This window comes from Gallinula chloropus (assembly GCF_964237585.1).
Source record: "Gallinula chloropus genome assembly, chromosome: 18".
Lineage (NCBI taxonomy): Eukaryota > Metazoa > Chordata > Aves > Gruiformes > Rallidae > Gallinula > Gallinula chloropus.
In genome coordinates, this window is record NC_140103.1 from 6749869 (window position 1) to 6775136 (window position 25268).

Here is a 25268-nt window from a genome sequence, read left to right on the forward strand (position 1 = left end):
GGGGCGGAGCCAGGGAAGAAGGCGGGGGCACGGATAGGGCGAGGGCGTTGGGAAGGGGCGGGGCTACAGGCAGGGGCGGAGCCACTGGAAAGAGCGCGGGGTATGGGACGGGGCGGGGCTACACGAAGGGGCGGGGCCACGAGAAGGGGCGTGGGCTGCGCACATGGCTCCGAGCCCCGCCCGGCTCCGAGCCCCGCCCGGCGCCGATCCCGCGGCGCGGCTGGGCCGGTTCGGGCCCCAGGGACCCCGTTCTCCCCTTGCAGGGGGCTGTGGGGGTGTCAGGGCCGCCACACAGCCCTTCCTCGGCCAAGGGCTGTCCCTGCGCCGCCGGGGGCCGGGCGGGGCTGGGCTCGGCGCCGTGATTCCCACCCGCTCCCAGCCTGCGCTCACCCCCGGGGGGCACCAGCGCTTGGTTTGAACGGCACCCGGCGGCGTGGGGCTGCTCTTGAGGAACAGCATAAAAGTTTATTGTATATAAGAACCAAACCCATGAGATATGTACACGTATTTACAGGATGAAACAGACGAGCCTCATTATTTACAACAGGAGCCATCCTTCACCAGTCTGTCCAGCGAGCCGAGAGCCTGGAAACGTATCTACAAGCAGGAGCCAGGGGCAAGATGGAGATGGAAAAGAAACAAAACCACAGGGCAAGGCGAAGGTCACCTTGTAGTCATGGGCTTTGGCCTGGCTGGGTGGTGGATGCCCATGGGAGGCAGCAGGTTTTCCTCTTCTGAGTCCCGGAATTGCTGATCTGTGCCCAGTGCCTTTTTGGGGCCAGCTCTCCTCCTGGTGCTGGGTGCCTGGCCCCATCCCTTGCCCAGTAGTCACTGGCAGGAATAGGCTGGGAGCTGGGAACTCCAGCCCTAGTGGGGGGTTACAGCTCACTGAAGCGCATTGCAGGTTCCAGCTTGTGTGACAAGGCAGTGAGGACCTTGTCGAACTTCTCGTAGCGCTCAGCCTGGCTGCTCTCGGCCCCGCGGCTGCCCCAGAGCAATCGCAGCTGGAACTCGGTGCTGAAGACCTCCAGCAGTTCTGCTCTGCCCTGGAAACCTGCAGGGAAGGGACAGTGAGTCAGTCCCCTGGGGATGGACAGGGACCCTCCTCCCGTGGGTTCTGGTGCTTGGTGGGAGCTGAACCAGCTGGGAATGGGGTGGAGGGAAAGGGACTCTGCCATCCCCATCACTTACCCTGCAGCTTCACCTCAGCATTGGTGTGGTACAGCCCCCCGTGGTGGGCTACCATCCGTGCTGCCTCCAGGTGAGCCATCACCACCTCCACACTGTTGTCGCTGATCTCCCAGGGCTCCGGGTGGTCTGTGAGAGCGTCATCTCGCTCCAGGAGAGTCACGAGGGGCATGACGTGGGGAAAGGTGGTGTTGGACAGTGGTGGCCCTTCTGCAGAAAGATACACCCTGAGGACCTCATGCAGCCCCCTGCCACTGAGTCCCCCTCCCCATCTACGCCCCATAGCCACAGCCCTGCAAAGCTGGGGCTGCCACCACGCTCCTGGGAGAGGCTTTAAGCCTCAGCTGTACCACAGCAGCTGCTGTGGCTTTGCAATATCTGTGCCCCGGGGCCATCACCTCCTTCAACACCAGCTCCTCCCCAACTGGGCTTTCTGGTTGCACTGGGAGGGGAACAGGGCTTTCCCCGCTCTGGCTGCAATCACGTTTCCTGGGGCTGCCACCATGGGGGAGCAGGATTGCAGAGCCCAGAACTCTGGAGAGCGTTGGAGACACATGGCTCTTCATCTTCCCCAACTGGCCGCCGTGTCCCCTCAGCTTGGCACGCACCGCCGTGCGACGAGGCTTTGGCTCAGCCGAGTTGGTTTTGTGCCCAGCTGCTGGTTTTATTTAGTTATGAAATGCTTCCTTGGGAAGGAAGAGGCAGCCGAGGCCAAATGGGCCCTGCTGGGTGCTGGGGCGGGTCGGCAGCCAGAGGGGAAGCGTCTGGCACCGGCTGGGAGAGGGTCAGAGCTCTTGAACGCATCCCCCTCCAGCGAGGCTGTGCCTGGGCGAAGCAGGGAGGAGCAGGCAGGCAAAAGAAGGGGGAGCTGCTCCTGTTTACCTTTCCCTTCATTCAGGCTCTTCAGGAAGGGCTTGAGCTTCTTCTCGTAGAGGATCGCCCCCTCCGTGTGCCGCTGCCGCAACACCATCCAGGTCTGCTCCAGCCGGGAGATCTGAAAGCAGATGGGGTGGATGGAGGGTGCTGGGGGCTCTCTGAACTCCCTGGGGGGCACAGCCTAGCCCCAGAGCCACAGCCCCCAGCCTTGCAGAAAGTGGATGGGGCAGATGGAGGGTGCTGGAGGCTCTCCGTGCTCCCCGGGGGGCACAGCCTAGCCCCAGAACCACAGCCCCCAGCCTTGCACACAGTGGTGCCTGCTGCTCCCCAAAACAGCCACCTCCTCCCCAACACAGCCTCCTCCACCAGCGCTCAGGGACAGAGGCACATCCCTGGCACTGAGGCTGGGTTCAGGCTTTCTCCCCCCCTCCCTGTGCCCCAGGACAGCAGCTTCCCCGCGTCGCAGTGGCCCTGAAGATGAGACACAGGGAGGGGGCAGCCGTTCCACCTCCTTTGTGCAGGCAGGAAGCGAGACTTCCCAGCTGGGCTTGATTTAAAATTGAATTTTAATCTCCTTTCATCTTCCAAAGGGAGCAGCGTGGCCCAGAGACACTGTTGCCACAGCCTTGAGACTGATCCGTATTGTACCGGAGGGCAGATTCATTTCCTCCCAGGAACACAGCCCAGCACAAAACAAAAAGCCCAACCACCAAAAAACAATGAGATCCCGGCGGGATGGGGCTGTCTGCTCTGCAGAGGGGACAGCTCTTCCCCTTCACTGCTTACACCCCAACGGATGCAGCCCCATGCTTCTCCCTGGGGGGGGGGGGGGCATTCCCTCCCCCTTCTCCCACCCCAATGGGTGTCTGAGCCTACAGGACACCAGTAAGGCTGCGTTTTGGGTGAGAGGGCTGAGCCCAGGTCAGGAAGACAAAAGGAGCATCCCTGGTACCTGTGTCATTTCCAGGGCGTTCATCACGGCTGCAAAACTGAACATGTTCCCCATGGTGCTCTTCAGCTCAGCAGCCAGCTGGATGGTCTTGTGGAGCAGGGCTGCCCTCTCCTCCGTGCTGCCCGTGCAGCCCAGGATGTCCACAGCGATCATGATGGACATGGTGTGGAACCTGCATGGGACAGATGCAGAATGGAGTCAGCGTGACAGGGGCTGGGGATGCTCCTGGGGCTCCTCCACCCCCGAAGGTGCCACTGGCATCCCTGTGCCAAGCTGGGGGTACCCGAGGCTGCCAGGCTGTGCTGTGCAGGGGAGCCCGGTGGGTTCGCCTCTGCCGTGGCCGTACCGTTCCAGCAGGTCAAGGCGGAGCTGGTGGCCGTGGGGCAGGGTGAGCAGTTCCATGCCCGAGCTCACCCCCATGAGCCGCTGCATCTCCACTGTCACACCCGATATCCGGGCGACCTGGCAAGAAAGGGGAGAGCTGGTTAGACCTTCGTTACTCGAGGAGAGGCTGAAGTGGCCTCAGGCAGCTTCTAGCCCCAGCCCAGCCTCTGCCCTGGCTGATACAGCCTGGCAGGGATGCCCAAATGCTTGAGGTGCCCCAGTGTTTGGGGGTGCTCTGATTCCCTGCCAACCAGGCTCGGTCAGAGGGCAGCGGTGCCTGTTCCTCCCACCCAGCCCTGGCCGTACCAGGCAGTCCACTTTGGTGATATGTTTGGCCAGGGTCTTCACATCCACCTCTGCCAGCAGCTCTTTGACCTTTTTGAGCACAGCCATCTCCAGGGGTTTGTTCTCCAGGGGGATGAGCAGGGAGTGGAAGGCTGCGGGGTTGAAGGAGGAGGTTGTCTCCATGGTGGGGGGCACAAAGCCAATGAAGTCCAGCTCCCCTTTCAGCCTGTGCCCTGCCTCTGCTTCCCCAGAGCCGTTCTCCAGAGTCACTCTCTGTCCTTCCTCCACCTTTAGCCTCTCCACGTAGCTCTTTGTTGGCAGCTGCTTGGTGTCATGAGCTGGCCGGTCTCTGCTGATGGGCGAGGTGGGGTGGAGCTGGCAGTAATGCCCCGTGTCCGGGTCGCTGTAGCTGTTCACAGAGGGAGAGGGGGAGGCACGGGCGTACCCGTGGCAGGGAGTTGAGTGGGTGCTGTGGGCAGGGTCTGGCAGGGGTTTGCTGTTGTTCCCTGCACACAGCTGGGGCTCGCTGGACCTTCTTATGACGGGAGAGGCCGGGGCAATCCCAGCTGCTTGGCAGGCATGTGGCTTTAGCCGTGTGACTGTAGGGAACAGGAGAGACCTTGTTGTTAGAACCTGGAGATACGCACACCGGAGGGATGGGGGATGCAGCAGCCTGGGGACACGGAGCTCAGGGAAAGGGCTCCTGCCCCCCTGGGTTCAGTCAGTCCCAGGACAGCTGCGTGATGAGGTCCCATCCCCAGCTCGAGCCCTCCATCAGCAGAGTTTCCTCTGCTGGCCAGAGCCAGGTGGGTTTCACTCCCAGGGAGCGATGCAGGGGCTTTCCAGCTACATCCCCCTCCCCAGGCCCCTGCATCGCACCCGTGCCAAGCCCGGCCTGACCCCCATCCCCACTGGGATGGGAGAGGTGACGCTTACCTGTGCTGTAGGCGGGTGACGCTGGGTTCTCAGAGATGGGGGACATGGGGGAGTGCAGGTCTTGGATCTGGTCCACGCTGACGGCACAGTTGCGAATGATGTCTCTGTGGTGGGGCAGGGACACGCTGGGGAGGGGGCAGAGGGGGCAGGTTAGTCCCTGCAGACAGGGCCCAGGCAAGGGCAGAGGGGCTGGGACAAGGGAGATGGGGGTCTTGGTGTTGAGGTAGGGATGGGCTCTGCCTCAGGATGCTGTGGGGAGGTGGTCCTGGCAAAGAAGTTATGCGTGAGGGGTGGTTTTCTAGTGGTGTACTGCAGGGTGATGTCTGGTGCTGGGTGTGTTGCTCTGTTTCCACCTGAGACCTGTCCTGGGATGGTTACATGAGTTGTTGCTCTAACCTGAAGTTTAGGAGAGGTGGAAAGTGCCTGGAAGGCAGGCTCAGAGCCAGGCAGGTGCCTGATGGAGGTGTGGAAGTGCCTGGGCTGGAGAGCTGCAGCCTATGTGGTTGAGGAGCTGTGGAGCAAGTGGGGTCTTGTGCTGGTGGGGCTGTGGTTGTGGCCTGATGTGGGTGCTGTGTGGCTGGGGGGTGCTGAATGTGGGGGGGTGTGGCAGGTAACTCACCCCTCTCCCTGCCACGAGTGAGGGCTGGGCTGTGTGATGTGTTTGCTCTTGAGTGCTGTGCCTCTGGGGTGGGGGGAGGATGGGGGAGTGGTGGTGGTGATGATAAGGGGTTTGGGAAAACATGAGCAGTGAGGAAAGACTGATGGGTCTGGGCTCTTCTTCTGGAAACACATATGCTCTCCTGGAAGCTGGAGTGTTTTCCTTTTCCCTGCTGTAACTGTTGCCTGTTTTCTGCTGGGATGTTTTCACCCTGCCCCTGGGCTGAGAAGGTTGGGGTGGTGACAAAAGCAGCTTGGGTTGATGTTTGATGGCACGCTGCATCCCACTGGGGAGGCAGGAGTGGATGGGTTCCCCTCAGCTGAGGCTTTATGTGTGGCTCAGCCTTCCCTGCCAGGCTCCAGGCAGCTGGGGGCTGCTGAAAGTGAGCAGGCAAAGGAAATCTCCTTCTCCACCTCCAGAGAAGCCCAACTGCTCTGAGGATACCATGAGCCAACCAGCCAGGCAGAGCCCATCATCGGGGGCTCAGCACAGCTCCACGGGTCTCCTCCTGCCCATCAGGCTTCCAACTCCGCTTGGTAACTCCTTGCAAATGCTCCATCTGAATGGGAAGGGCCCTAAAACTAAAAGGGCTTTTCAAAAACAAACCAGGAAATGCTGCCTTGGTGGCTGGAACTGGATCTCCCCTTGCCTCTGCCTGGAGCTCCCTGGCTCTGACAGGCCCTGACACGCTGGTACTCCTGGACTGGGTGATTGTAAAACACTCTCTGGCTTCTGGCCTGTGATGCTAAAGTCATGTCTGCTCGCTGGGCGTCTGTTGTGGTTGGCAGCCAGCCTAGGAGAAACCCCCAGTTCCAGCTGGGTCCCAGTTCCTCCCCTCATGCCTTTGCTGGCCTCTCTCCACACCTGAGTGGGAAAAGCATCCCTCCCCAAGCCCAAACCCCTGCCCTGTGCTTGGGAAGCAGGGACCAAGCGTGTCCCTGCCTCTTGAACCGGGCTGAGACCGTGTGTGTGTGTGTGTGTCTGTGTGTGTCTGTGTCTGTGTGTGTCTGTGTGTGTGTGTGTGCGCTCACCTGGTGGGGCACCCCTCGGCCCTGGTGATCTTGTCCGCCGTCAGGCCATCCGTCATGGTGATGCTCCTCCTCTTGATGTGCCCCCCTTTCTGGCTGGCGGGGCTGTGAGGTGCCCCGTGCTTGCCGTTGGCCAGCCCATAGCTGGCTTCCAGGTAGCGCAGGGGGAAGGTGCGGTTGATGGGGCAGTAGATGATGGCTCCGCTCTGCTCCGAGATGGCCTTGCGGTTGCCCACGTAGAAGCGGACGAGGGCGGGGACGTTGTCGAAACTCTCCTGCTCAAAGAGGTACTGGACACGGGTCTGGCCCTCGCTCGACTTGACCGTCACCTTGTTGATCTTGAAGTGGAGGGGCTCGTTTCGCCAGCGGCACGTCAGCACGTAGTCGCCCAGGCTGGTGAGCGAGTCGCGGATGAGGAAGTCGCCGTTTCTCTGCACGAGGCTCTCTGACACCTGGCAGGGGACAGGGCAGCGGCTCAGGGAAGGTGGTGCTGGGTGAGCTGGGGGGGAATGGGGGGGGGTGTTCTGTTCGGAGCCGCAGGAGGGCATTTCCCATGGCAAAACCGGGCAGCTCGGGGCTAACGAAGCCTTTATCCAGAGGCCTCCCTGGGGGAGAGGCTGGTGGTTCCACACAGCCTCAGGGAGCTCTCCCTGAGCAGCCCAAGCAAAAGGTGCCCAGAGCCACCCACCTTCCCCTCCTCACCTCCCTGGGGATACGGCCGTGATACCAGCCGTGGCTGCGAAGGTCGGTGCTGCTCAGCTTCAGCTCCTCTTCCAGCTCCTTGTGAAGTTTCTCCGGTGATGAGTCGAGGATGTATTTCTCCTTGGAGAACTGTACAGGGGAGGAGAGAGTGTCAGCCAGTGCAGCAATGCAGGGCCTGGGGAGGGGAGGGCTGACCCTGGGGTGGGCTGGCAGGGTCCCTGTGTGAGGACTGCACTGGTGATGCTGGGAGCAGGCAGGTTGCAGGGGTCAGGTGACTCTGAGCTGTGTGTGACAGTCACTGCTCACAGCAGAGGATGTGGCTAGGGTAACGTGCTTGTTGATACTTGGTCTTGCCACCACCACATCTGGTGGCACCTCCCCATCCTGCCTGACCACACCATCCCCATGTGCAATCCCTCAGCCCCAGCTCAGAACTGAGCATGGCTGGGCAGGAGAAAACCTGCCCCAGCTCCCTCTCAAACATCTCCAGGCCTGAGCCACTGTCTGAAGCACTTTTCCAGGAGGAAACCTGCATTATTTCTCCTCCTTGAACCATCTACTGTGGTGCCTCCTGCAAAGGGTTAACTCGCTGTGCTCAGCCTGCCGCTGGTATGAATGGTAATGGCAAATGGGAAGGGAACTGCCTGAGATCAGCTTTTACAGGCACCCTGCACCTGAGCCTGGAGGATGCAGTTCACCCCCTCCCTTCCCCCCAGAGAGATAAGGGATGGTGTCACATCTCCCATCAGCTGGCCTGGCCCTGCTCCCTGCCCTTGTTCTCAGAGGGCAGCTGAGGATGCCGAGCTACCGGCACAGCGGAGCCGGTGTGTGTGTGGGGAGTGAGCACGGGCCTGGGGCTCCCGCACGGGCCTGGGGCTCCTGCACGCTCCCTGTACAAGGCCAGTTCCCCAGTGAGTGGGATGGGCCCTGCCATGATGCCCACACGTGTCCCATGCGCCCGTGCTGTCCTGCTGGGGGGACACCTGTGTCACTCTGTGGCCGAGGGGCTATTGGGGTGTCCCGTTCCATTGCTCTGGTGAGCAGGGGGCTCCCTGGGCTGGCAGTGCCAGCGTGGGGAGGCACAGCAGGCTGGCCCGGCTCCTTGGTGCTATGGCTTGTTAGGGCAGGATGCTGTTGGGATCTCCAACAGGCACGGGCTCAGCACTCTGCTGACAGGGCCCTGGCACTGTCAGAGAAGCAGGCTGGTGCTGGTAGCTGGCCCCACACAGCAGCTGCTTCCCCAGAGCATCAGGGACTGCAGCCCCATCCCAACACATGGGGACTCGCCTGGGAGATGCCCCTTTGCCCAGCACCTCGTCCTCTGCGTCCCATATCAATTCCTCCTGCTCCTCTGGCTGTTGTGAGCAGGGGAAAATGTAGAGCATCATGTTGCTCTCCTGCCTTGTACCAACCACTCTTGGGGGTGCTCCTGGGACTCCTCTGGGTTCCCTCAGCAGGAGCCTGACCCCATTTCCCCCCACACTTCCCTGGGGGAGCTGCTCCATCCCCTCTGGTAGTTGTATTCATCAGCCAAGCCAGGCAGTGAGGCTGCCCCAGGGACCCTGCTCCAGCCTGGGGAGGTGGAAGCAAGCTGCTCAGAGCCTGTTTGATGGACCATGCTCTCCAGGGCTTGCCCTCACCAGCCTGGACCTGCCCCTGTTCCTCTCTTCCCAACTCCTATTGAGTCAAAAGGCACAGGGACAGTGGAAGCAGCCCGGGAAAGTGGCACAGCCTGAACTCAGCCGCGCTCATCCTGCCACGTTTCCCCTCCCTGTGAGAGGGTCCCACTGGCTGAAGCTCTGGAGACCTGGCCAAGGGGCTGTGTGGGTTGTCCCCTCCTGACCAAGGGCTGTGGGGAGCCGAGTGCTTGCTGCTGCTCTGGGGCCCCTGAGGAGACAAAGCCACTCAGCGCCGCTGAACCCGATTAAAAATAAATGGGAGCCGGCGGACGCTGCCGAGGTCCGGTTGCCTCCCGGGGGGCTGAGGCCGAGCAGATGCCGTTTCCATGACAACCCATCCGCTGCCACGGAGCAGGCCTGGTTGGGATGAGCGTCACTGGGGGACCCTTGGCCACTGCACCCTCCCTGTGGCACTGCTCACCCCAAACCCCTGGGGCAGGGAGACTCCCCCCGGGAGCCTCTCCTGTCTGTGCAGGAGCTTGGCACCTGGCATAGCAGGAGCTGCCCCCTGAGGAGCTGCAGCGTGCCCTCAGCCTGCTGCAGGTAACCAGCTGGCTAAAGCTGTCAGGGTTGAGCCAGGAGCGGTTTGGAGCCAGCACATCCCCCACTCCTTGCCACCCCTGGAGCAGGGATTAGTGCCTGTTCTGCTCGGTGGTGTACATCTGGGTTTTCCCCCAAATCCTCCTCATGCAAATGCACAGGATAACAAACGCCAACCCAGCTGAGCAGTGCCCGGCGTCTCCAAGCCTGGATTTGGGCAGCAGCCGGCTGGCACGCGTGCCAGGAGCCAGGTGCTAAGCTAAGGGGAGGTTTGGGAGAGGTAAGGGAGGTTTGGCAGATGGGGGAGGAAGGCCGGTTGTGAGCGGAGGGTGCCCTGAGCCACCTTCTCCAGCCATGGGGAGGGACTGCCCCTTTCCCTTTGGCTCCTCAGCTGGGCAACAAGATTCCATCTGACTTGCCCAGCCACCAAACAGCTATGGCTCAGAGTGGCTACAATAGCCAGGGAGGGAACAGGAGACTGATGCTGGGGACCCCTTTTCCTTGGTAAGATGTGAGCAGTCTTCACTGTCAGTCTCCCCCACTCCTCCAACACATGCTCCTTGCCTCTGAAGTCAACCTGCTGCTCGCTTCTCCGTGCGCTCGCTGCAAACCCTGGGTGCCGAGACCCCCGTGCCGCAGAGGGACACGCTCCTTCCAGCCCCCGAGCCCTTCAGCAGCCACTGCCTTCCCTCTGCCCCGCTGGGTAGCGTGTCTCGGAGGAGGCCGGCTCGCCGGTGCCAGCTGGCCGGGTGCTGGCAAGGCCTGGCACGGCAGCCAGGCCAGCCCAGCGCTGTCGGGAGCCTGTGAGCGGATGTCTGAGCGCCGCGCGGAGCAGGGCACTCGCTGCTTGGCCCATCTCGGCTGCGCCAAGAGGACAGCAAGAGATGTACAGCCCAGTGTGAGGTCCTGCATGCTAGTGGGATGGGGGTGTGGGGGAAAGCTTTGACTCTCATTGGCACCTAGCTCAACCCCTCGGTGCTGGTGTCCTGTGTGGAGGAGCCTCAGAGCCTCTTCCAGCTGAGCAGGAAGAAATGGGGATTAGAGCGGTTCTCCAAACCAGCCACACCAGACAAACCAGCTCAGAGCTGCCAGAGATGAAGCCAAGCTCTGTTTGAGGAATCCCAACCAGCAGCCAAGCTGGCTTGGCTTGGAGAAAGGAGAGCTCCTCCATCATGCTCAGCACCCTGATGGGCTGTTTTGCGGTCCTGGGGATGGGGAATCCTCTGGTGCTGGATTCCTGGGGCTCTCCATCCACTTCCCTTCTCCAACTCTTCTTGTTGCTTTCTTGGAGGAAGAAATGCCACTGGTCCCAGTTGAGGGGAAAAAGGGCAAGAGCTGGGGGGGACAGAGGATGCTGACAACTCTGGTCCATGTAAACCAGCAGCTGCTGCTCTGCCTGGTGTAGAGAGCTTCAAAGGCCAGCGCTTGGCTTTCTCTGCTTGCAAAGGTAATCTTATGAAACGGGAGTGATTTGCAGGCTGTTTTCCTGCTTTCCCCTCCCAGATCTGGAGGAGTCACAGCTGGGGATGAAGTCAGCTTGAAGAGCAAGGTCTACTCACCTCTGCTGATAGCATCTGACTAACCTCAGGGCACAAAACGCATCTGCTTTCCCTCCTGTTTGCTGCTGCCCGCCCTGGGCTGGGACCCTTGCAGGGAAATCCCAACCCCTTGCTCTGGCTGCCAGAGCAGATGTGGGGCCTGGGAAGCAGGACTAGGAGGAAATGCGAGTACCAAGCTGTTTGGAGCAAGTACCTGGGGAAAGCCCCAGAATCAGGGCAAGCATCCTTCCTGAGTGACAGCACCCTGCACACTCAGGAACCTGTCCCTCCATGCATCTTCCCAGTGCAGGACTGCTGTGCTCACCAGTCCAGCTGCCAGGTACCACCTGAGAAAAGTTGGTCCATCCCCTACCATCGCTACAAGAAAAATCCCACCACAAGCATCCCTCAGGTTGTTACGGGCTTGCTCTCAGTCTGCATGCCCTGCCGTGAGCCAGCCTGTCCTATTGATCTTGACATCCACATGGAAATCATTTGTTCCTCTGTCCTATCTCATGATGATTCTGGGCATCTGAATGGCCTCTGAAAAGGCACCAGCCCATCTGTCCACCCCATGGGTGACTGAAGGCGTCCCTTGGGTACGCCACATCTCCATTAGTCTCCACTGAAAGCAGACCTTGACTCAAGATCTTTGTTCTGGCACTTGAAGGCCTTCCTGGGACTGGTCCTGGCTCTCCACAGGGTCTCTTCTCCCCTTGGCTGGGCTCCTTTGTGGCAGCTCTGGGGCAATTCTGGCTGGCTGGTGGGGTGGGGTGCAGTGCAGCTGGGGGCAATGGCTGGGAACATCTGAGTGCTCTAAGGTAGGACAAGTGCCCCAGGTTGTGTGGTGATGGAGCGTGCTGCCACTGCTTGCCCTGGGGGAGTGGGTCTCCAGCGCAGTGACGGGGTGTGTGTACACACACATTTCCATCCATCTATATATTACTTATCTCACTCCAAGACGGCAGCAGCGGCTGCTGCTGCATCCCTTTTCGGAGCTGCTATTGGCCAGAAATGATGTCAGTGCTTCCCAGGCTGGGTGCACTGCCATTGGCGGTGAGCAGGGATGCGGCTGTCAGCTGGAAGCGCTCCAGTCATTCATGGGGACTTCAGTGTGTGTTTGCTGGGCACGCTTGGACACAAATAGATGGTGAAAGATCTGGCAGGGGCCAGGTGAGCCCTTAGGGCTTCACTTTTAACTCTTTCTTGGGGTTGGGATGGAGTGCCCTCCATCCCCTCTCGCATCCCTGCGTGAAAGCCAGACTCCCACCTGTCTCTCCCTTGTTCTGGCAGCAGCTTGCTGAAAGCACCCACCACCCGCTGCGATGTGCGGCTGAGGGCTGCTGCACTAGGACATGTCCCCCCCTCCTCCTCCCCTGTGTTGCTCAGTGGCCTTTGGACGAACAGGAGAAGCTCTTCTGCTTTTCCCTCTTCGCCCCCGCTAGCAATCAGCATCCCTGGCTTTGCACCGAGATCAGCCGCAGTCATGACAAGACTTGAAATGCTGCTTCTGGGCTCTGTCTTACCCAGCATAATCTCTAAAGCTCAGCACCTACCTCACTCAGCAGGAGCACTGGATGAGGCTGCCAGCTCGCTTGGCTGCCGGCTCCCTCCGAACTTGCAGTATGCCACAGCTCGTGCTTCAGACCGTGCTTGGCTCAAACACCTTTGCTCTGTAACTTGGTAAACGAGGGAACCGATTCCTAGCGCCCTGCCCCTCCTGTGCAAATGCCAGAGTCCAAAAATAGGACGCCTAGACTTGTGCCCAGACAGTGGTGGTGCTGGAAGTGCCCCAGGACAGGTGACAGATGGATCCCAGCTTTCTCCCACCAGTCAGACCTGAGCAGTGCAGCACATGCGGAGACCCAGGCCAAGGAGCCGCGCGTTCACCTGGGCTTGGTCTCTCCTCCGTGCTCAGTGATGCTCCCAGCTCATGACATCTTTTTTGGGGGTGTGTGTGGGGTGTGCTAAATGCTTCCCCTTCACCAGGTCTGCTGCAGGTGCGTGCGCCTTTTGGAGTCTTGGGCTGCCTCTCACAGTGCTGCTTTGGGGGGGGTGTCTGGCAGTTTTTGGCTCTGTGGCCCTGGCTGCAGAGGGGGCTGAGCTGTACCCCCCGACCTGGTGCTCGGTGCATCTCACGCTCGCTACCTCCTTGACAAACGCGGGCAGGCACGCTGCCCATGCCCACCCCTGCCAGCTCCGTGCTGGGGGCCTGCGAGGCTCCCAGGGGATGCCAGCCCCCTCCCCATCCCCTCGCATCCTCTCCCCAGCTCCGGAGCTGCCTCACTCACAACGGGTGCAGGGCCGGGGGTCAATCCGTGCCCCCGGCGCTCTCCCCATCCCGCTGTACAACCTCCCCCCCCCCCAACCTTGTCCCCTTCCCCACGCGTGCGGGCGCACGGAACGGCGCGGCGGCACCCGCCGGGTCTCTGCGCCCATCGCGGGGCAGCCGGCCCCGGGCTCCCCCCGCCAGCCCCGGGTCTCACCTGGACCTGCATGAAGGACCCACGGTAGAAGCAGCAGGCGGCCGCTGACAGGGCGCTCCACAGGCTGCACCGCTCCGTCATGGCGCGGCACGGCGCGCCCGGCCGGGGCTGCCCCGGCCCGGGCTGTACCGCCGCTACCGCCGCCGCCGCCGGGCTTCAATTTCAGCCGCTTTCCCGATTACCTCATCCCTTGTCGGCAACGGGAGGAGGAGGGGGCGGTACCGGCTCGGCAGCTCCGCCCCGGGCCCGCCCCGGCCCGCCCCGAGGGGCCGCCCGCACCCGCCCGCTCCGCTCCGCCGCGGAACCCGGGGGGAACCGGTACACCCGGCGCTGCCGCGTCGCGAAGGGAACCGGTAATCCCGGGGGAAAACAGCTCTTCTGAGGGGGTCAGGCACACATACACCCCCCCACACGCCCCCATCGAGGGTTGCTGGCTCCCCGGCTGCCCGCACCTTGAGGGGACCCGGCACCCCTGAAGGGATCCGGCACCCCGGCTGCCTGTGCCCGGAGAGGAACTGGTTCCTCTGAGGGCTGCGGGCTGCTCAGGGGGAACCAGCACCCCTGGGGGAACCGGCACCCCCTCCTGCCTGTGTGTGGAGAGATGCCGGCTCCTCCGAGGGAACTGGCACCCCTGAGGGGACCCGGCACCCCAAGTCTACCTGCTCTCCCCAGTGACACAGAGGGGTCAGGGAGAGCCTCTCACCCACCCCATCAACCTTCACCCGCGCCACGGTGACGCCTTCCTGGGGACACACACCGGTCCCTGCCTCACGTGGCGTGGAGCCAGCCGCCTGCTTCCCGCGTAGGCCGTCTCTGAGTTGCGTTTAATTAAGGCTCCGCTTCAGTTTAATTAAGGCCACGGTTTCACATATGGGATGTGCGAGTCAGTGCTGATGACTCAGAGCACCACTCCAGCCCGGACTCGTGAAACCCCCTCAAAATTCCTGCCTGAACCCACTCGGGATGCCCTGCCCCGCACCTGGGGACAGGCAGGGGCTCCCCAGCACCCCACAGTGAGCTCTGCACCCGCTCGCTGCACCCAGCTGCTCTCCCTCCAGGTCTGTCCTGCACGGACATGCCACGGATTTGGCCATGCTTTGGGAATGGAGGAGCTTTACACCCCCATCTACAAAGCGTGTCCTGGCCCAAAGACCCCTGTGCTTGCCCAGGTGGATGCTGCGAGCTCGGACAAGCGTTCCTGCTGCCACCGAGAGCAGAACCCTGCAGCCTCCCTGCTAATTAATTCAACCGAGCCCCTCACATCCCCAGGCAGGGAGGCAGCAGAGAGGGCTGATGAGATACAGGTCCCCCGAGCAGCTCCTCCGCGCAGAACAAAGAGAGCTCGGAGGCGCTTTGCCGGGCCGTGCTCTGCCCTTGGTTTTCCTGGGGAGAATGGAGCTGGGAGGATGGGAGCGGGAGGAGAGGGGCTGCTTGCAGGCGGGGAACGATGAGTGGTGGGTGCTCATGGGTCCCATGGGTGCCTGTGCCTGGCTAGGATGGGCAGGAAGCGCCGGCACTCCTCCTCTCCTCTCGCATGGGGCTGAGGGACAGAGCAGATGGCAGCGCACAGGGAGACGCCACTCCGAAAGGATCCGATGGTGAATCATCCTCCTGCCAAGGTTTCTCTCTCCCCCGCGACGGGCTTTCGCTGAGGGAGCGAGCGGAAGCCTTGTTGGGGGCTGCGGGGCGATGCGCCCTGGCTGTGCCCGTGCTGCTCCTCTGCAGGGGGATGCTGAAAGCCCCCTACCAATCCCTCACGGGGACACACGGCAGCTTCATCAGCTGCTCTCCCAAAGGGTTAGGCCACTCTGCAGTTCCCTCACCTGCACAAGGACTAAACGCAGCTGGCTGGGTTGTAAGCAAACAGTGCCCAGCAGCTTGGGAACCCCAACCCTCAGGCTATCATTAAAGCATGTTAATTACCAAGGGCTTATTGATCCCAGCTTTCTGACCCTCCCTGGCTCCTTGTTCTACCTCTACTCATGGCAGGCTTGGTGATAGGAGAGCTGGCCCTGGCCAGTTAGTTGCTGAAGCTCAAGGATTGATGTTTGCTGGTTCCTCTGTACACATCTGCACACAGACCTGCCTGCGAGCCCTTGCTCATGAAAGAGAGCCTTCCCCTACTCCTGACTCTGTCCTTCACCAGCTTCTTTCTTCACAACTCTCCTCCTCTCTCCCCCGCAGTGCTGTTCCCTCATGCCCAACTCCCACCCACAAAACATGGACCTGTTCCAGTGGCGGGTCCCAGCCCTGTCCCTTCTTGCTTCTGAGGGATCCCAGGCACAGCAGCCGCCTTCCCACCCGGATCCCCGCAGGCACTGGGGCCAAACTCTGCTGGGTGCTGAGCACTTGGGGATGTGGGCTCCCAGCCAGGCACAGCAGCTGCAATCAGCCCCAGTGCCCCCACCATCCCAGGCGCTCCCACCCCAGGTAATTATTCATTTGACTAAAATAGCTGCTGTCACTGCAGCCGTCACTCGCTTCCGTGACCGAAGGAAAGCCGAGTATAAATCACAGCCCACGGGCTGTGTCTGGGCACCGTGGCGATGAGTGAGAAATAAAGGCCAGGCAGCTCAGGTCTGGGATCTGCTGGAGAGCAGGGAATTCTCCCAGCTCACCAAAATGAATACAATCCTGAAGGCAAAGCCATTCCCACACCTCTCGTTTCAGCTAGTAACTCGCAAGCCATAAAACGCTCCTGTCTCTGGGATGTGCCCACTGTTAAAGCAAGGGAGGACACCCCAAACCATCCAGCTTGGCCCCTCAGCCCAGGATGTGTGTCCTTCACACCCTGAGGGTTCCCACAGCAGGGCTCTACCCACAAAGCCCAGTCAGAGCCTCATCAACTCACATCAGAGCCTCATCGCTCCCATCGGAGCACATTTCCCACCTCCAACCCCAAAAGCTCCTGCTCTGGCAGTCCCAGGGCTCTGTACCCGTTTCACCACCCAAGCTGGACTTGAGTGACCTCAACAACCACCTCTGCCCAGCGGCATTACATCCCCATCAGGCAACCAGACCCGGGAGGCTCCGGCCCTTCTCGAACAAGCTCCCCAAAGACCACATCGTGTGGCTGTGACCACCCAGGCAGATTTCTAGAGCTCCATTCCCCAAACCACACAGCATCCCTGCCACCGTTCCTCTGCGCCTGCCTGGCTCCCATCGTGCTTAGCAGCCTCCTGCGAAAGGGCCCGCTCTCCTCCGGAGCCAGGCGCCTCGCTAATGAATTTCTGGCCAGACATGAAGAGTCCTCAGGAATGTTAATAGTTTGCTGGAGGATAAGCAAGAGATTTGGAGAGATTTACACGGACTTTTCATGTGACAGCCACGAAAGTGGCTCAGACCCTTCCGTGCCTTTACGTGGGGGCAGAGGGAGGAGGCTGCCCCTGCGTCCGTGGCGTTCGCGAGGGATGGGGAGCACGAAACACAGGCAGCTCCTGTGCGTGGGAGTAGCGTTGCGGGGGGGGACCATGTCGGGTTTGTGTCTCTGACTCCTGTGGCCTCACTGTTCCTGGCAGGAATTTTTTTCCCAGGGCCAAAGAGAGAGCCTGGAGGAGGCAGTGGGATGGGGGTGGCAGAGCTGAGCACCCCACTGGGGCCGTCACCCCCCCTCCACTGCTGCCACCTGGCCCGAGCGTGCCGCGATCGCGCTTGGCACCTTACCTTCACGTATTCACTGCCGGACTCCAGCCCATCGTGGTGGCTAAAAGGAAAGCGGAAAACAACGATATCTAAGTAAAGCGCAGCAAGTCCTGGCAGTCAGGTCAAGGTGGAGGTGGCACAGCCAGGGGAGTGGGGACCTGTGCCCTTGTTGCTGGGTCAAAAGCATGGCTGTGGTTTTGGGAGGGGTTCCCAGGGTCCCAGCACTGTTCCTGCCCGTCCCGTGCCCGCTCTCGGTGCAGGGCTTAGCCTGCCTAAGGCGATCAGGAAGAATGAGGCCCTTTTAGAGGATCTCTTCCCCAAAGCGGCTTGGGACTGTGTGAGCTGAGCTGGGGAGACACAGTGGCCAGGCTGGGGTCCCTGCAGGACACGGTGCCGGGGAGTACATGCCAAGGTGCCAAGGTGAGGGGCTCTGTTCCCTGCCAGAGCCACTGGGACGTGCGGCATGGACAAGTGTTCCTGACTGTTTCACTCCGACCTCATATGACCCCACAGAACCCAGACTCCTACTGAAGCAGTGGGACAACTGCGATGTCCTGGCTGAGACTGCCAGGTTTGCCCTCCCAGCATACAGGCAGCAGAAAGTCCTGTTCCCCATGGTGAGTTGTTCACTCTCAACCCTACTGACAACCAGCCCGATAATCCCGAGACACAGCTGATCCGGCAGCTTCTTTGCCATCATTTCACAGGGGGACACAGGTGGCTCCTGCTCTTTCCTGAGCTCACAGTAACTCTGCCACTGCTTTTTCTGCTCTTGTAGGTCAAGGTAAGCGTCTCTATGGATGAGTCCAAGGGGAATAACAGAGAGTTCAAAGGGAGAGAGGCTCTAACTGCTTCAGCTGAGATGTGCTACCTGGAGGTCTCACTTTTCAGAGTACTACACAAAAATCCAGACATCTTTAACCAGAAGCCAGTACCTGTCACCTCCCCAGTGCCAAGCTTCAGCACAAACATCCTACAGCTTGTTGAGGTCACCTGCCTGAGTGCAGGGCCCTGGGATGGCAGCTCCAACCAAGAAATAGCCAAATCTGGGGGTGTCTTTTCCCACCTTGCTCCACCCAGTTCCTACAGCCATGGCCGGACACCAACCTGGTACCGGGAGCTGCTGGGGGTCCTGCATACAAACCCCCTCCTGGGAGTCACACCAGCTGTATCCCTGGGGAGCCAAATTCCTCCTCTGTGGGCTCCCTCCAGGTTGGGGACGGTGCCTGGTGGCTCAGAAAAGAGCTTCCCAAAGGGAAGTGGGGATGGCAGGGGTGACTGCTGCTGGATGTGGCCCCACTGGACACCCCCCACAACATTACAGTGGGGCAAGAGCCCCTTGGGGTGTCCACCCTGCACCACACAACCCCCCCAACCCCTCCAACCACATCCCCCATCTCTCACTCAGAAGGGTCAAGGGTGCTGGAAATCAAGCCCAAACTTTTTTTTTTGGGGGGGGGGGGGTGTGAAAAAAAGAAGAGGATGCTTTGGGATGGGGGATGGACACAGACTCCCCGGGGCAGCTGCGGGCTGCCTTCCAGCCCCTGCACTGCCTCTCCATGCTGTTTGCCTTTCACACGGCCGCACAGAGCTGCCTGGTGCTGCGAGAGCCGTGAGAAAAACCGGCAGGAGGACGGGGGGCCTCCGGGCAGGAAATCGGGAGCATGGGAGCAGCTGGGAGATGCTTCCAGAGCCTGGGCAGGGGAGGCCTCTGTGCAGGGGATGGGCAGCAGCTGGGGTTGGGGGAGTGAGGGGGGGAGGGAAGGCCGGGTGCCGCAGCCCCCCTGGTTCTGCGCATTCCTGGAGGAAACGGCATTTTTTGGGGGCAGCCGAACGCCTGGGAAAAATTCCAGGGCTGCTTTTGGAGGATGGCTGTGGCTGAGCTGCTGGGACCAGGAACTGCTGCGGTGGCACCCAGGGAGCGGGGTTGTTTCGGCAGGGCGGCTCCTGCTTTTGGGCTCAGGAAGGTATTGCAGTGATTTGGAAACGCATCAAGCTCTGGGCTGGCTGCTGGGGATGGTCTGGGGTGATCGTGTGGGTCCAGCCTTTGTTTGCAGCCCAGCTCATCTTCAGGACAGGCTGCGCCTCAAGGCAACCCTTGAGCGCCGTGGAACCATGAGGTTGAGCACCTCGTGCCTCAGTTTCCCCCCCTCTGCAGAGCAGTTTTGGCTGGCAGAGGGCTCTGCCGGCGGCTGGGGGCAGCGCTCTGCCAGCGCCCTGCGGGAAATGGCACTTCCCGTTCCCCGTGCACAGCCTCATGTGGAGGGAAGTCGAGTCACGTCCGCTCCGCGACCTGCCTGTGTGTAATCTCCCCTTAGTCACCGTGTCCCTGCCGGAGCCACAGCCACCATCTCGCTCTGAGCATCACCATGGGCTGGGTGCTGCTCCCTGTCCCATGGCAGCAGGATTCTGCCCCGAGAGAGCCTGATCCTGCTGAGAGCATCCCTGGGAAAGCACTCCGGTGCCTGGCCATCCTCAGCCTGTCCTGCCTCAGGGATGCTCCAGGGAAGGGGGGCAAGTGAAAAGGTGCCCCAGGGCCATGCTCATTCACCCCCCCTTGCAAGTTTTGGTCCCTCTGCATGGGCGTGCCCTGTTCTGGGCAGCTGGTCCTGGCCCCTGCCATGGCGTAGCGGGAACAGACTGTCCCCATCCCCTGGGATGTTCCTGTGCAGGAGGAAGGGCTGGGGCGCGGCACTATCCCGGTCCCGCTTCCGCCCGTCCCAAGGCAGGACCCAGCTGTGGGGACGGCCCTGAACAAGGGGCTCAAAAGCAGGGCTTTTAGGGGCAGAAATGCCCCAGTACAAAGTCCTGCTCAGTCACTCTTGTGCCTCAGTTTCCCTGGCAAACAGCATGGCCACACCTATTAGCAGAGCAGCCCCAGATGAGGCAAAAGAGGATGTGGCCCTCGACTTTTAGGGAACTGAATCCCCACTTTCCAAAACCAAAACACCAGGTGACCCGCAGACATCCCCCTGCTGCTTGGCTCCCAGCCACGCTGGCCTGGGACCAAAGTCATTCCTGGGGGACAGAGGGTTTGTGCGAGTCCTGCTTACCCTCCACAGGGACCCTTGGCCACTGCTGGGGCTCTGCACTTGCCAGAGGACGTGGCAGCACCACTGTCCCCCAAGACTCCAGCCCCCTGAGCCACCCCAAACTGGCTGCAGCCCCTGAGCCGCTCTCCCCCGGCGCTGGGTCCCGTCTGCCTGTGGTTTCGGCAGCTGCAGCCGACGTGCTCGCTCCTTCCCTGAGCAAATGCAGCCACGGGCCAGGGGCCTCAGAAGCCGAGGGGCAGCTCCAGCATCACCCGCCCTGAACCTTTGTACCCGCCCCATGCAAAGCCCCTTCCCAGCCTCTCCTTCCCCATTCCCTCCGCTGTGCTGGAGTCTGAGGGGCAGCCGGGGAGACGGGACCCCCTTACCTGCCCTGTGCCAGGGTGGGGAACCTCCTGCCCACCGCTGTCATCGGCCCTGCGCGATCCGGCGAGCGCCTCGGCTGCGGGACGGGGGGGGAAGCTCTGCCGGGCGCTCTCCTGCCTTGTTCTGCTCCGAGCGCTGGGAGTTTGGGGCGCGCAAGGCGGATCCTCCTCCTTCCCGTCCCAGTCCCAGCCCTCCTCCGGCCCTCCCTTTACGGCCGGCAGGAATGTGTGGCCAGCACAGCCCGGCTCCCACCGCCGACATGAGTTGTTGTTGTTCCTCCTCCTCCTCCTCCTGCTCACCCCATTCCTGGGGCCACCCAAACACTCAGCACTGGGGCCAGGAGCCACCGGCCCCAGGGGGAACAGGGGGTGTCGGGGTCTGCATGGGTGTGGAGAGAGGACTCAGGCCAGGGAAGGGGTGGTGCGATGGGAACTTGTTTTGGGGAGAAATTTGGGCTCAGTGCCTCCACCCATGCCCCCAGTCCCGTGCACGCTGCTGGGCTGGGGGTGCATGTAGACCCTCATGCCCAGATGCCCCGGTGATGGGCAGAAGGGATTAAAAATCCCTGTTGTAGGTTCTGAGATCAAAACACTCCAAAAAAATCCAACCCTCACCTGAGAGGGCTGCTGAGCCCCCAGATTGCCCTGGGGGGTGGGTTTTGTGCCTGGAGAGGGGAGTTTTGTGCTGGGGGAAGTGTGTGTGTGTGTTTATGGGAAAATGATGAAAATGGGGCTCAGGGGGCTGGCTTTGAGGACTGCCCCTGTACCACTTAAAGGGGAGAAGAAGGATGGAGGGTGTAGAAAAGAGGAGTGAGAAGTGGAGTGAGGAGTGAGGAGTGGACCTGTACCAGGAGGGTGCAGGTCTCAGCTCTCCCCAGCACACCCTGGCAGGGGAGTGGAGCTGCCGGCAGGACAAAGGGACGCCGGGGCTGTGCAGGTCTGCGAGATGTTTCCATCCCATCCGGAAACGGGAGGGAGCAGATATCCCACAGGAAACCCCGCTCCCATGGAGCCACTGACCTGCCTGCAGTGCAGAGCGCTCGGGCCGTACTGTCCCGCTAGCCAGGTGCATCCCGCCGGCACCGGGGGTGAGAGGGGGGGCACCGCAGGGACCCCATGGGGTCCCAATCCCCTCCCCTTGCCCTGGAGGTCCCAGCAAACCCAGTGTGTCTGTACCTGTCTGGGGAGCTCTTGTCAGGATGCTCCTGCTTGTTTTCCAGCAGATCCGTGTTGGTGGTTTCCTCTCCCACTGCTGTGTTGGGACCTGGGGTTTGGCTGCAGTTTAGGGCCAGGCTGGAGCTTGGTGCCTCCCTCTCCGGGCAGGAGACATTTCCCACTGGCTCCTGATCCATCCCAGCTGTCGCTGCCCCCAGGGTGTCCTGGAGAACCTCTTCCTCCTCCTGCTCCACTTCCCCAGTGGCCAAGGGTGAGTCTGTGCCCAGGTCAGGGATGTTTGACTTCTCAGGGGACTTGGGGTCGGGGAGTGGGGCTGTCTGGGGGGGTTTGTTGCTAGGGGTTAATTTCTCCTGGCAGCTCTGGTTACTCTTGGCTTTGCCCAGGTTCTTCCCTGCCTTGCCCAGGTTCAGCCTGGGCATGGTGCCCATGTGGCTGTACATGTCTGATGATCGGGCATAGGGGACGGGACTCTTGGGCATGGTGTTGAGATCATCCTGGGTGCTGTTGAAAGGCTCATCCAGGAAACCTTTGGAAGGATGGAGACCTTGCATCAGGCTCCTGGGAGAGATGGGGGTCAGGGAAGGGCGACGGAGGCTGAAGGAGCGGGGCATGGTGCTCAGGGTCCCAAGGCCTTTGAACTTGAAAAACTCTGGCAAGGAGAGAGGAGAGTGCAGGGTTACTGTCGGCATGGTGTGGTGGTGGGAGGTCACGGGACCCCTGCTCCTGTGTTAGGGTGGCACAGGGCAGTGTGTCGCTGCGTAGCTTGATATCAGCCCTGTGACAGCCCACATCTCCAGTCCCAGCCTGGCACGATGTTCCCTTGGCCTGGGGTGTATGTGATGCTGTTTGGGACGTCTCTGCCAGGAGCCCAGGAGATCTGCCCCGGTTCCTCAAGGAGCAAATGTCCCCTGTGCAAACCTAGCAGCTGCATTTCCCCACTGCAGCTCTGGAGGTGGAGAAACACCCATCTCTGTGAGCAGGCAATGACAGATTTCATATCTCTTCCTGCCACCCTCCACCAACCTGCTTCCTTCAGGGCCCTTGGGCAGGGCTGGTGGCTGTGCCCATCCCCGTAGCCTCGGGGCAGCCCCTGCCCTCTCCAGGATGACAGCACAGGACAAACAGCATCTCCCCAGGGGATGCCCACGTGTGCACATCTGCCACCAGCAGAGCAGGAACTGAAGATGGGTGCAGGGCCTGGCGGCGCTGGCGTGGCCGCAGGCCCCTCACTTCCATGGGCCCCCCTCGCTCAGCCCCTCGCTGAGCTGAGCCCCTCGCTCAGCTCCCAGCTGCCACCCGTGAAGAGCTGAAGGCGAAGCGTTGGCCACACGAGTATTTATAACCCCAGCGAGCAGCTTTGCCTTTCACACCTCAGCCCCTGCTCAGCTCCACGCGGTGCTGCGGTGCGACCCCAGCGCCGGTCCCAGCGTGACAGCGGTGGGACTTGGGGTGAAGCAGGGTGTGTGTGCAGCTCTGCAGGGCAGCCTTTCCTTACTGGTGCTGCTCTGGGTGCCTCTGAGGCTTTTGCAATGATTAAGCCACTGCTGGGCCCTGCAAAAACCTCTTCCCCTTCAGGCACCTTGCGTCTGTGAGGGAGGAAGAGGCACACTATGGCGGTGTGGTACACCAGGGAGCCAAGGGCTGACACTTCCCTCCATCATCCGTGAGATACACACAGCATCCCCTCACCCAAACAGACCGAAGAGCCACCCTGCAAGGGGCTGCAGCTGCCCAAAAGCCCTTCTGCACGGCAGGAACCTTACAGCTTGGACGCAGTTAAAGGCAAAACCACGCTGGGCATCTGGGCAAAACTGCTCAGCATCCCGCCCGAGTCCAACCATCCTCCACTGCTGGCTGCTCCCAGGGCTGTGGTGAGGTGGGAAAGGCAATGCTGGGGACTTTCCCCATCTCCCAGCTCCCGGCAGCAAAGGAAAAAATCCCAGCTGGGATGGGGACGTGGGTTTTGTCAGTGGAGGGTCCCCCGGGAGAGTGGAGGGACCAGTTCCCCTCTGGCGCCAGCATCGCGGCAGGAATGCAGAGAGCAGCAGCGAGGGCTGGCTCCCGTGCAGCCCGGCGCTGGGAAGCAGGGTGAAGGCCGCTGCAGCTGCCTCTCAGGGCTCTCGGGGAAACCCGAGGTCTGTGAGAAAGAGCAGCGCTCAGTCCGATGCTTCCTCTGAGAGCAGCCAGTGGGAATCCGCTCTCAGGCTCCCACCCTGGCTCCTCCGTGTCCCCCCCCCCCGTCACTCTGTTGTGGGAGCACCCTGGGGTGGGGGGAATCTGTTCACTTCTCACCCCCCAACACCAGCTTGCACCCGTAGCTAGGCACCCTGAGAGCGTGATTTAGGGAGGGAAGACCCCCCAAGCCCCACTGAGCATCCTCCTGGGTGCATCCCAGCACTGTGTGGCAGCAGACTGGTCCCAGTCCCAGGACCCAGCTCCTGAGCCAACAGCACCTGGGCTCAGCCCCCGCCATGAGGATGGAAACCCCCAAAGTCCCTCACCCCAACGAGCTTCCTGAGGAGACTAGAGCCCATCTCAGCTCCAAATGTCCCCGGGCGGTGGGGACCTGGGGGTGTGTGAGCCCACACTCAAGCTCACACTCATGCTCTCACTCGTGTTCCCTGTCATGCACCCCCCCCACTCCCTGCCAGGCTGTTCAGGGGAGCACCCCATCACCCACCCTGTCCCACGGCCACTTACTGAACTTCTTGAAGCCACCTCGTTTCTGGCCCTCGGCCATGGCTGTGCTGCTCGGAGGCTGTGGGGATGGAGAGGGATAACTGTAGAGCATGAAGCCTGCTCCTCCTTGCTGCACCCCTTCCCTTCCCCGCCCAGCTACCCCGCCGCCGCTCATTGCTCGCTTGGTGTTTCCTCCCCGGCCCTGTTCCTGCCCCTGCCCGCCCACCCGCTGTCCCCAGGGTCCTCGCTGTCCCCACGTCCTCACAGTCATCACGTCTGCTGGCACCCGCCTGGCTGCTCAGGGGCCACCTCTGGGGCCCTGTTTTGTGGATGCCTGGCAGATGTGGACATCCAAAACCCTGGGTGCTGGCCCTTAGAGGAAGGTGATGGCATGAGGGTGCCAGCCTTGCAGACAAGGGTCTGCTGTGCACATTTGGGGCTCAGCCCCTGCCCTCATTGGGCCCCATGGGGTAACATCAATGGATGGCATCACTGCCAGTGGGAGACCCCTGCCACCAGCTGGTCTCTCATGCTGGGTGGGGGACTTTGAGTGCCCTGTTAGGAGTGTCTCATGCAGGGCACGGTGGGCTGGGACCACTGGGGATCTGGTGTCCGTGCTGTGCCCCATCCCCGGGCAGCACCCGCCGGTCCCGTGGCCGGGATGCCAGCAGCCACCTCAGGTACCACTCAGGCCCCGGCTCTCTGTGCTCGGGGACCTGTTTCCAACAACCCCAAACCGAGCCGTTCTTCCTGCGCCCAAACACGGGCACTGCTGTGGGCACGGTGTCCCCAGCCGGGTGTCACTCGGGGCTCCCCCCCGGGGTGGGGGGGGGACGACCGGGACCCGGTGTCCTCCCATCCCAACCGCAGCATCCTCCTGCCGCAGCCCCCGGGCGCCCGTGCAGGGCAGAGCCCCGGAGCGGGACGGCCCGCGGCGCATCCCCGGTGGTTCAGGGCACAGGGTGACGTGCTTTAGGGCCACCAGCGCCCCGAGGGATGTGGGAGGACAGCAGCGGCCAGGGCGCTGCGTTCCTGAGGATGCCGGCACACGGGCGCCCTCGGGGGATGGGGGGAGAGGAGCGGGGGGGCGGCTCAGGGTGGGGC

General features: G+C 61.7%; 1 protein-coding gene across 1 annotated transcript; it reads right to left on the reverse strand.

Annotated features, from left to right (window-relative positions):
* Positions 1–445: 445 nt before the first annotated feature.
* SH2D3C (SH2 domain containing 3C) lies at positions 446–24225 on the reverse strand (the record flags this gene model as incomplete). Its single annotated transcript, XM_084272667.1, has 12 exons — positions 446–1054; positions 1192–1398; positions 2071–2182; positions 3017–3188; positions 3363–3478; positions 3707–4284; positions 4622–4746; positions 6311–6759; positions 7010–7138; positions 16916–16955; positions 21486–22134; positions 24186–24225. The coding sequence occupies 12 exons, from the start codon at positions 24223–24225 to the stop codon at positions 879–881; spliced, it is 2793 nt and encodes a 930-aa protein (XP_084128793.1). The 3' UTR covers positions 446–878.
* Between the last annotated feature and the right edge of the window lie 1043 nt (positions 24226–25268).